General features: G+C 32.8%; 1 protein-coding gene across 1 annotated transcript in view; it reads right to left on the bottom strand.

Moving 5' to 3' along the window:
• Positions 1-12,183, bottom strand: part of RYR3 (ryanodine receptor 3) — a 222,469-nt gene that overhangs the window by 38,711 nt on the left and 171,575 nt on the right. The window contains exons 67-73 of the mRNA XM_027674225.1: positions 11,166-11,253; positions 10,969-11,061; positions 6,390-6,404; positions 3,212-3,382; positions 2,757-2,816; positions 1,499-1,630; positions 546-658 (exon numbers count right to left, since the gene is read on the bottom strand). Of these exons, the coding sequence (XP_027530026.1) occupies positions 546-658; positions 1,499-1,630; positions 2,757-2,816; positions 3,212-3,382; positions 6,390-6,404; positions 10,969-11,061; positions 11,166-11,253 (672 nt within the window). The remainder of the gene's footprint in view (positions 1-545; positions 659-1,498; positions 1,631-2,756; positions 2,817-3,211; positions 3,383-6,389; positions 6,405-10,968; positions 11,062-11,165; positions 11,254-12,183) is intronic.

The following is a 12,183-nucleotide window of genomic DNA, read 5'->3' on the forward strand; positions in this document are numbered from 1 at the left end:
TGTCTTGGACTTTGTGGTGTCTACATTCAACTGGAATAAGAAATGGAGCAACACACAAGCCCAAAATATCATTCTGCACTGCTCTGCCCCAATAGTTATTTTAATTCATATACCATTCAGATTAAGATTGCTCTAGACAAGCTACAGAGCATGAAGTGTTCATGCAACAGGAGAGGAAGAGCTACAAACAATTAAAAAAAAAGAAAAAAGAATACAAACACAGGAGAATAAAAAGAGCAACCAGTCAGAGGCAAAAAATGGACAGAAACAGCAACATCTTAATAATTTTCACACATAACTTGAGGAACTATACGGCTGACAATAATGAAGCATTTTTGTTTTGCAGCAGCATAATTCTTATGGTCTTTTCCCCCTCTGGTTATTTGTCATGAGGTGAGTATTTTGCTACTATGAGTAATTAGCTGATAACTAACCAACTCTTAAAATTACATAGACCTAACAATCAACAAACTAGGTAAACACATGAATAGTGAGAACTAAGTAAACAAAAAAGTTATGAAAAAATAAACCTTTAAGCCATTTACCTTGGCAGGTTGTATAATGGTGCCATTCTGAAACATGCAACAACAGCCCTTTTGCGTTGTTTTGACAGGAGTTTGTGCCAAACAGCCTTTTTTGATCTCAGTGGTTGTTCAACCTACGGGAAAATATCTTCTAGTACATACAATGGAAACACTTCAACTTTCATTCAAAATTTTCTTTTTAGCTAATGGTTAGCTAGTTAGCAAAGTAGAAAATGTTACAAATGCTCTGCATAATCTGAAAAAAAAAGTTGCTTTTGGGCTTTATTTATTTTTTTAATTAGTAAGTAAAATACTAGGGACCTTCTATGTAGTACCTGTCAGTTTATTCAGGCAAGCTCAAGATGTTACAATACCTCATGTGTGCCACTCCTTGGTAAATTTCCAAAATGGTTATTCTGTCTGTTTCTAACAATGTGTATTCAACTGTTCATGTGAATGAATTTCTGTGCTATATCACTTATAATTGAAATGGATTAACTTTATGTAGGAAGAGTACAGTTGCCTTTATGTATTTAAATTGTATCATTTGAGTGAACAGGCAACCGATTCAAAAGTTGCTATGGCATGCTCAGGTGCAGAAATAGGAGACAGGCTGAACTCAGTATATTAAAAATAACTAGACAAGCAAACATCTCTTCCTAAAATTACAGGGTTTTCTGCACAGAGATGATTTGTATACTATACTTCTTGCAACTGTTCACAAAGTTTTGCAGAGGCAAATACATCCTGAGTTTTCCCTGAAGCTAGATAGAGGCACTTAAACAGATTACATTTAAATTTTTGTGTATATACACATCTGTATGTGCATGTGTACTTGCATGCAAGCATGTGCAAAACCCCAATTTTTATGTGGACACTTTAATGACAACACTCACTGAAGCTGAAATAATCTCTGCAAGGAAAAATCTCAGGTTATTTTCAAACAAACACAGTATAGACATTTATGTTTTTACCTGTTCCAGATGATACAGAGCAGCTGATATCCTCTGCACACGTTCAACATTTCTCTCAGGGTCGGTAGGTCCATCACTCTTCAAAATGTCTTTGTACAGATTTAGCTGCCATTTCACAGCTGGATCATCAGACTAAAACCCAACATATTTCATATGTAAGCTGCTGAATGAAGGCGCTGAATTTGACCAACACCACTACTGCTCTCATGGTATAATAAAAAATGTTATAGATACTCCCACTTTCTGTCCCCTTTCAGACCAAACTAACATATTCCAGCTGCTCAAAAAAATGGCATTGGGTTCTGTATACTGCTGGGCAATTGAACTCAATTCTTGAGCAAGGTTCTGTATTTTTATTTCACAAAACCAAATAAAGCGCTCTGGGACTTTTGTATCCCACTTAACTGCATTAAAAATAAGAAAGCTCATTTAGTACTGGAATTAACTCCTTGCAGGACCTCTGTACCAATAGTGTAAAGCTGTTTTTTGGAGTCTAGAATAGACAGCCAGAATTTAAGTAGGTTACAGACACTTAACTGTAACAGCCAAAGGTTTTGGGTTTTTACTTAGAAGACAGAAAAAATGACAAAACACATTAAATTACTTATTGTGTCCATTCCAAATTTATGTAAGCACAAATTTTATCAACCAGACAGTCATCTTCCATAACAGATAAATGAGTGACTCCTGTTGTGTTCAAAGATTGTAGGCAATGATCTAAATTATTTATAGTTTACTGAATGATGAGGACTCTATATTGGTATTACCTTTGACAGTGTATTCGGCATATAAATTGTAGGAATATAAGGGTGCTTGTAAAACTCAGAAGTGCTAAGACGACACAAGCTTTTCTTGTTTTATCATAGTCACTTTAAAATGTATATATTCTTAGAAATGCTATTTAATTATTAGTGAAAGTTAAATTCAAGAAGAGAAGCTGAAATATTACAGTTCCAATTTTCTTTTCTTCTTGGGTCAAGATGATTCTAAGCAATTATAGCTTTAAGACTGCCAACATCTCAATTCTTCACACTTGTGCCATTCTATACAACTTCCCAAAACTTGATTATACCAGCCAAAACTACAAATAAGCCATTTATTATAATAAAAAAATCATGAAGAATAATGTTAAAATGGCAATTTTTCTATTAGCTTTTCAGATTATATTTTTTAATGTATCCCAATTATCAAAACAATTGTGCCTTCTGTGTTTTAAAAGTGCACATCAGAACCTTAAGACAGAGGTTTTTTATATTACCTTTTCCTGCAAATGTAAGTTGTTACGTAAATGTTCTTTGACTTCATCATCTGTGTCCCTCTGTAGAAAGGTAGAAGCATTTTTCAGTTCAGATTATGATTTATTTTATAAGAAATTTTACAACATAGAACAGCTTTTATTTTAATATTGAAAAGTAACCTCTTTTGTATTCAAAGTATGTAAGATATCAGAAGGGTCAAAGGCTTTCCTTAACCACAAAAAAAGGATTAAACTTTGAAGGGAATTAAAGCTAACTAATGGTATTTCACTATTCGGTCCAAATGAATAGGCATATATAAAACTGCACATTGTATACGAATAATTAGAAGCTATAACTGCTTACAGTACATAGATATATTTAATAATATTGACTGCTTAGATAGCTATGCTTCAAAATACAGTTTAGAAAGTTCTGCTTATTTTGCATTAAAAACTATTGCAAAGTACACACTTACATGGCTGTATCTAGTCTTAGCCAAAGAGATGAGCTCTTGATCTCCAGGAGTACACATATTCAAACCAATAGGAAGCATCTTTTTAAGTGCAGCCACAATCAAAGATGTTTGTATGGAGTACAAATCCCCTCTACGTTTTGATTTCTTCCTCTCTTGATCTTGTCCTCCAGACTATCATTTAAAAAAAAAAAAAAAAGAAAAGTAAATTACTGTAATTCTCTAATCACACACTTCTCCAACATGTTCTTTCCCAATGGTCCAGAAAAACTATGTTCCTGATGTAGTACAACTAATTAAAAATGCTACATCAGAGGAAGGGTGTATAGTCTTGAGCAGGAAACATGAAGGAATAATTTTGGTGTGCGCCAATGCAGAAAATGCAGTAACAGTAATGTTTTAATAGGAGTAAAACACTTTTGTGTGCATTCATAATATGACTCTAACTATATTTTCTGGATCTTACCTCTCAGATCAGAAACAACCCTAAAATTAAAAGATGAGTCAGTCTCAGAGGACACTATTAGCTCTCTAATGTTAGAGACAAATTCAGGATGTTTACATTTTTTTTAGGAAATCTATATATAAAGATAGCTATCCAGGGTCTGAATGAATGAATATTGCCTGATTTGTCTCATCTGAAAAATACTAGTATTTAAAAAGCTTTGATTCAATGCAGTAGAATGCCAATGAATTAGTGCCTCTGGGAAAAGCACTGCCCTTTGGCTTTGGCTAATATTAGTAGATTTGGGATGAAAAATTAAAACTTTTGCAACTTTGGAGATCATCAGTAATAGGCAAAGGAAAACAAAAGAGACAGAGGTAAACAGTAAACAGAATAACAAATAACATCTGCCCTATCTTCATACAACAGACACTGTACAACAGTATTTCACACTTGACTTTTCATTTATGAGACAGAGAACCAAAATCTTTCAAACAGACCCATATATTTAATAAACGCAGTAAACAGCAACAACATAAAATAGCCCAGTTCTGAATTCTGTACCTAGATTAAACTCCTACTACGCTCAAGGGGAGTTTTGGCTGAGATAAGATTTCAGGACTAGGCCTCCAGGCTTATACAACACTACAAAATAGCAGATGCTTGCATTTAATCCTCCACATCCTTTTCCTTCTCTCAGTTAAGTTTTAGTGATAACTGTTCTTATAATATATTGTGTAGTTCCACATAAGGATCCAGCAGAATCCATTGCAATTCCTTATCCCAATTACTGCCTCACTATTATCACAGTATCACTGGAAGAAAAAAAGGCAGCCATACATATTCTACTCAGTGATAAATTTTGGCAAATTCTCTCTTCTAGGTGGTGAATCTCTACGTACATAGCTGGTGTTAAGCATTTTGCAGGTCTGAGGGAACACGCAATGGATGTGGCTTCCTTTCTTAAGGAACTAACAATTGCAAGAGAGTACTTTGCCTCAAAGCTTTGCTTTTCAAAGTGCCTTAGAAATAGCAGTGATGCAATGGTTATAACAATGACATTATTTGTACTCTACATTGACAGCAGACAAACAAATCCCACAATGTATCGCTGTATTCCAGTGGCGTCACTATGCATCTTAAATAAGGAATAACAAAATCTGCAATAGATAATTAAAAAAAAAAGAAAAGAAGGAGAGATACTGGTTTCTGCATCTTTTATGCCTGAGGCCTTTCACACATCCAATTTGCTGTATGTCTATATGAGATTAATAACAACGTATGAACGAGATAGGGGAACCTTAAAACTTGAACATTTTTAAAGCACAAAAAGAAGAGTCATTCTGCCTTTGCCATAAATTCTGCTGTCTGTGAATTCACATCAGTTGATAAATGTATAAGTAGAGTCACAAACAGAAACCTAAATGACAATGAAATTGTATCTCAGTTCTGATATGCACATATAAGAGTAAACACAATACTTTCATTACATATGTAAAGAGCATTAAGTTGGATGTATTTTGCCTAATAATTAACTGTGCTAAAAGGACTTGAACAGAAAGAATGATACAATTTGGTTGCCTAACAGCACATAATGATATTACTTGCCTGAGGATTTCAACACACAAATGGATATTTCTTTTAAAAATATACAGAAAAAGAATTACAGATTCTTTAGTAGATTAATAATAACTAAATATGCAATGAAAAAGAAGAAATAATTTATTTACACTAATAAAATCAGCTAAAACTGGTTAAGATTATGGAATTAATATTTTTAGTATTTCCATCCCTCTTTAACCCTTCAAGTCTCTGAAATTATCATGGGAGCATTCATTAAATTGTACTCTATATACCTGGAGAAGTTTGACAACAACAAATCATGAAATCAGGTTGTTAGTTTAACGGAACTTCTCGTTTTTTAACTTATGCCTCCAATTTAATTGATTAAAAGCTCTTCACAGCACCGTGTGTGCTTCTCAGCACAGCGGGTGAAGGGAAAGATGAAAGGGTTTATGCTCCATTTTGCTGTTCATTCTGCTTCACCAATGAAGAACACACCATAGGTCAAAAAGTACTCATCTTAGTACTTAATTAGAAATTCATATTAAAAAAAATAGGAATGATGCAAGGGAAGGTGACCTATGGTTCACTGGAGGAGAAGAAGGCTTCAAATACATTAAGTACATTAAAGAAACAAGGATTATTCAAAAGCTTTGTCACTGCTCACAGCTTTAGTAAAGATCATTTTACTTTTGGAAAAAGGGAGGATTTGAACTGTATATCTTATTTAAACTTACTGGTTTTAATACAACTTCTGTTCATCTTCAGACAAGGTACAGGTTATAGCACATGTCTACCATATATTCTTCTTGAATATCATAAGCCAAATGCATCTTTCTGATGACTCTACTTAAACATTGCTTTTACAATGTCTACTTCAATATATTAGCAAAAAAACAGAATGCAGAAAGACAGCAGAGGCGGAATGTACATCTAAAATAGTTACAAAAGGTAACTTGACTACATTTTCACATTAAGCAGCACGTAAGGAGTGTCAAAGGGAATTTCAGCTGCTCTGATCAAAACTGCCACTTCAACCTGGACAAAATTTATAGTAGGTGGAACCTGGACCTTCACTTTGTGACGCCACTGCTATGATCAATGGAAAGAGTGCTTGGAGCCTGATCATCTCTAAATCTAAAACAAAGACACATCATGCACTTTGACCTGTACCTTTACTTGCATGGCCTGTGTGAAAGAAAAATAAAGGGGAAAAAAACATAAGTAAAAGAGACGAAAAGATGATAATTTTACAAGTTAGTAATAAACTTACTCAGCTTTATTAGGACAGTAAAAATATAGTAAGTTTGTAGCTAAAACAAATGCATAACCAAATGAGACTCTTAGTGAAATCAGCTTAATCCTTATTAAATGATTGAACTTCTGAATTTCTGTCGCTATTCTAACACACACTACCAATTGTTGCTTGAGCACATAAGGAAGTACATCTAGTAAGCCAGCCTATCAATATACTAATTACTGCATCTTTTCCCAATTTTATTAAAAGAAGAAAGGTGTCTGGACTCTGGATAGTTCAATAATGAAAAATATTCACATTTTCACCAAAATAGCTCTTTCTCCCCTCTTCCCCCCCCAAAATATGTTTGAGAAAAATTATGTTTAGAAATCAAATTATCACTGGGAAGGTGTAGCACTTCATTTATAGATGTATTTTCCCATCACATATCTTATTATCATTTTGAAGACAATCTGAGAAGCTTTAGCTTGTTTCTTTTAGCAGTACCCATTTTAAGAACATTATCAACTCAGCTGTAACTCTCATACATACAGAGGGGTTTTTCCCATGTTTATTATATTAATACCATAAATACACTTAAATAAATATATATTCCATAGTCAACACTATATTATCATTGGTCAGGCAATCTTAACATCAAAACCATTTAGTTACTCTAAAATAAAATAAACTGTTACTCAAAAGAATCCTTTACCAGGCATAGGAAAATACTATAGAAAACTGTTGGGTTTAAACAGGCAGAAAAATCTATAAACACACACAAGCCCCTACTTCTGTCATTACCTTAATAGTAACTTCCTTTTCTTGTGATACTTAGGTAAGCTTTAAAATGTTGAAGTCTAGGTATTTTTAAAATCTTTTTCAGCCTACTGTACTAATACCACATAGTAAAAAAAGGCTTCAAGTCAAGAAAAACAAAAGACTAATCATCAAATTAAGTGTTAGAATCTTAGATTCTTAGAATCTTGAACACCTTACTCAGACAAATAGCAAATTTTAATTTAAAATTTCAATTATGTGAAATATGTAGATGCTCCTAGACATGGCTCAGCAGATATATACTGAAGGTAAGTAAAGACAAGATGTTAATTATACTTCATTTATTAGAGATGACTATAAAAGTAATCCACTCATGCTTTACCTCAGTATATCCGAAGGAAATACATTCTTTGCAATTGAAATAGTCTCAGAGATCTAAAATTCTTGCAGAAAATACTAACATGAAATCCTCTAACTATTGTAAATCTCCAAATAATATGTATTACATATCACAAATAGGCACAAACCACAATGTTGTTTCATAATACAAACTTGAATGCTATGAATGCCTTCAAATTCTATAATAGTAATATAATAGGTCTATCCAAATGTTCTTAAAAATAGATTAAAAAAATAATGAGGACCAGTCAAATAGAACTTCAGCAGAATATGCAAGAGTTTAGCAACTGAGGGTATATATCCAGCCATACATTCATTTAGATTCTAAAACTTACACAAAAAAACTGCCCACATATATATTACACAGTTATTATGTACATGTGAATGTATAAGCTTAGCGTTTTATACTGAAAAACTCAACAGGACATCATTGGCTCTTAAGCAAAATGTTGTTTTATCAAGAAACCTATGAAGGGGTCAAAAATAACAGATTAGTGGAGTTGAATGTGTTTAAATTCTCCATTTCAACACTTTTATCACAAATCTGTTATTTCAATGTAATCTAAGTTACCAGTCTCTTTCAGACTGGAAGTTCTCTAACTTACCATTCCCCTCCGAGCACTCTGCTGCCATATTTTTAGAAAAGAAAAATTAAAAGACTTTCTCAGCTGTTAATACATTTATTTGAAAAGCTATAATCAAAATACAATGGATACTTAATCAATTTATTGATTGTAATGATGAATCATTTGTTACCACTGCTTTTAGCTGCCAATAAATGATGTAATGCTACTCCTTCATCCTCTGCTTTTTTTTTTCTTCATGTGGCAGGTAAAGATATAGAACCTTCTGTACATGTATCTTAGGAAAAATACTGAGTCTGTCTCTGTTATATAAAGCAGTCTCAGATCAGCATGGGGCCTTACTCCTTTAAGAGACCTCAAACTGTTCTGTCTTGGGCCAACTGTCAAGATCTAGTGCTCATATTCACAGTTTTCTATACATTCTCATGCTTGGTAAATACTGGATACAATTGTTTACACTGAAAATAATATGAATAAAGATAAACTAGTGATAGAGAGGAAAGTGCTAATTATTCTGTTAGCATAATGCTTTTTGAGCTGAATGTTAATATTAAAGCAAGAAATTATAAAAATAATATTCCCTAATGTAATGTCCTCTACTGATCACTGTCTGAGGATATAAATAAGTACCAAACCTTGTAAGAAATCCTGAAGTTCAGTTACCTAGAGAATTTCTTGTTTATTTTAAACTATGCAGCCTTAAATAAAAAATCAGATGTAAATCTATCCTTTAATGACTGTGCTGGTTTTAGAGCACTTACATTTTATATTATGAAATATTAACAATTTCTTGCTTAGAAACCACCGATAGAAAACCAATACAACACTTCTAAAATACAACTCATACATTTCATCTTGGTATTTAAGTCATCATGAAACAAATGTCTATCTAAATTATCAGCTGTTCTGCAATCATGCCTGCAGTTATGGTACCATTTAATAAAATATTCAATCATGAACAATAAAGTATTTTATTTCTTCCTTTATTAGCAATGGTCATGCACAGTGCCCTTGAATGCCATAAGTTGACATTGTATGCTAGCAAAAAATTATATGCATATAAAAAACCCCACAATCTCTCTGTACTGTATACCCATAGGAAGAAAAACACATTTATATATGCATCTACATCTCTGTTATGTAAAAATATATTCATACAAGTATTCATACACAGTATATCTCTATACTTAAATATATGCTTCAGGCATTTGAAAATATAATCTCAAAATCAAGTTTGGGTAATATAGATTCCTGATGTTAAATTCCCATGATTTTTTCCAAAATCAGAGCAGTATGAGGCCTACCTATTCTTTATTTTGTAAAGATTTGTTTTTCATTCCTGCCGTACCAGACTGACAAAAATATAACACTGTTTACATCATATTATCCTGAATTAATACAGTGAGAAACAATTTAGATTAAATATATATGAATCACCTGATTCTAATCTATCTTTTTTTTAAAAAAAGTCCACCTAATTGGCCTACTTCTCAGGCCATTTCTAACATATAAATGCTGAAGTACACATATTAAATCTATGTGCAGTGATTGCCATATGATAAAAGTACAGAGCTGCATGTTAGACTTGGTTATTGTGCAATTTCTCCTCAAATAGCCTTGACTATGCCCACTACTTATCTTGCTAATGAGGATGATACAAACGTTTGAATTCTATCAGACAATTTTGTAAACTGCATCTTGAAAACAGGAAAACACATTAAAAATTTTCTTTTCTCTGAATATGGAATTCTGTATATAGTTGGACTTTTTTTTTAGTGCCAGTCATGAACTAATGACAACCAGATAATCTGCTAGTTTTGGACGTAAGATTTCCAATATCAGCATTTGGCTTGGCCTGGTTTCAAAACTTAATAATAAAAAAAAACCCAAACAAACCTTTTTAAAGAAACTTATGAAATATAAGGGCACATTTTATCTGCCTCTCTATTGTCTTAAGTTGAACTTACAGTAGCTTGGTAACAGGCAACCAAAATACATTGAAATAAAAAACTTTAAACACTACTTCTCTGGTAGACTTTCAAAATTACTCCAAACACATTATAAATATGAATAAAAGAAAAGGTTCCTTTGCTACACTTACTTACACTAATTTGGAATTAGACTTCTTCTAGCTTTAGTTTAGTAAGGTAATTTCTTCAGCGTGTTTTACCTTGACACCATGAATTTTGTCTATTAAACAGGTAACAAATGTACTTTAAGCCGTTGTATCAGCCTCTTGTCATATTGAAAATTAGCAAAAAAGACATTAATAAAAAATAAGAAAACCAGCGTACATGTGGCACACTATATGTATAAATAAAGGGGTATATGCAAAGACAGCAGTCATCCATCAAAGCTGACAGAACAATATGACATTCACAGGAAAATGATGAGGCAACCAATGTTTTTTCACTTGCTTTTATAAAATAGTCTACCTTTTTTTTTTCTAAAAGATCAACAACCTGTATTTTATAATACAAGCCATATTCTCTTATACATGTAATTTCCCAAATCAAGACTTTTATTTAAATCTTGTGTATTTGAATATTAGCAAACATTTAATAAGTAACTCTAAGGTACATAGGCTATATTTTGCATAGTAGTTGTCACATCTGTCATCAAGAAGCAAAACTATTTTTCTTTTCTTCTACTAGTACAGCAGCTGCAATCTGAGTAGATTTTCAGAGCCTTCTTACAACATACTAAACACATAGTGAAAATTTACCTGATCCACAAATTTTTATTAACTTACTTTAGACATCTTGCTCTTGGTGTCTCCTGTTAAAAATGCCAAATTGTTGATTTCATTCTGAATCACGAAATTTTGTTCTTCTCTTTTGAAATTCTAAAGACAAAAATAAATCACCAGAAATTTAGTTCGTCTGCATGTACCACCTTTATAAATAAAGATAGGATTAAATGAAAGAAAAAATGTACATCTTATCTTACATGTGATTTACACCACAGGATAAAAACTTCAGCTACCATTCGAAAGAGTTCATCGGAATCTGCATCTGGTTTCTTTAGCCAGTTGGCTCTAATTACAAAAATAAGAGAAATTTAAAATAAGACATTTTATTATAATAATCTCTATTTAATAGATCAGGTTACATTTGTATCGTTAATCTTGGAATTCAAGGAAAATCTCTTTAGATTGTCATGACCATGCTTAGAGAGGCAATCTTTCATGGGAGTTTAATCTCCAGCAAAAGTCCTAATCTTGGCTATTTATTTCTGCCTGCTCCCCCTCCCCATGGTGCCAACACGTTTTTGTGCCTGTTCTGTGAACCAGACTAAAATCCAGACCTTGCTATTGTATTTTTTTCCTTCCTAATAAAACTTTGATATCAAAACTGTGTTGATCCAAAAGAGAACACTGCAACAAGAAGAGAAGGAAGACTACAGGGAAATGAATGAGTGGATAGAGCTATAAGATTCTTCAATTGGTTTATTTTTGTTATCCAGGAACTAATACAACTTCAGTCTGAGTGTGTCTGCACAAGGATGCTCAGAAAACTTGTGCAAATGAACTAACATATGCAGCCCTCTTAAATGTCTCTAAATAAAATTGTATTGATATGACCATACATAAAGTGGGCACCTGACAGCAGACATGGAAATAGTTACTATGTTACAATTTATGCTCATTAACTTTATCTTTCTAGTTGGATTTCTCCACAGCCAAGTTAAATCTGTGTTTTTTAAAATATTTGAACTGTTTCCTTGCCAACAAGATCTGACATAGTAAAGCCTTGAGTTCATCTAGAAAAAGAAAACAATTCTCAGTGTAAATTTGTCCACAAAGGATTATGCATGCAATGTAATGCTTCTAACAAGCTCAATATGTACTAACACCAAAAAAAAAAAGGGGACAATGACTGTGTACAGAAGAACAGTGTTGTTAAGGATAGAATAAGACACTGCAGATGCTGAGATACTATAAATACTTCAGACTCTCTTCTGAGGA

This window comes from Neopelma chrysocephalum, unplaced genomic scaffold (genome assembly GCF_003984885.1).
Source record: "Neopelma chrysocephalum unplaced genomic scaffold, ASM398488v2 Primary Assembly neopelma1_24, whole genome shotgun sequence".
NCBI lineage: Eukaryota > Metazoa > Chordata > Aves > Passeriformes > Pipridae > Neopelma > Neopelma chrysocephalum.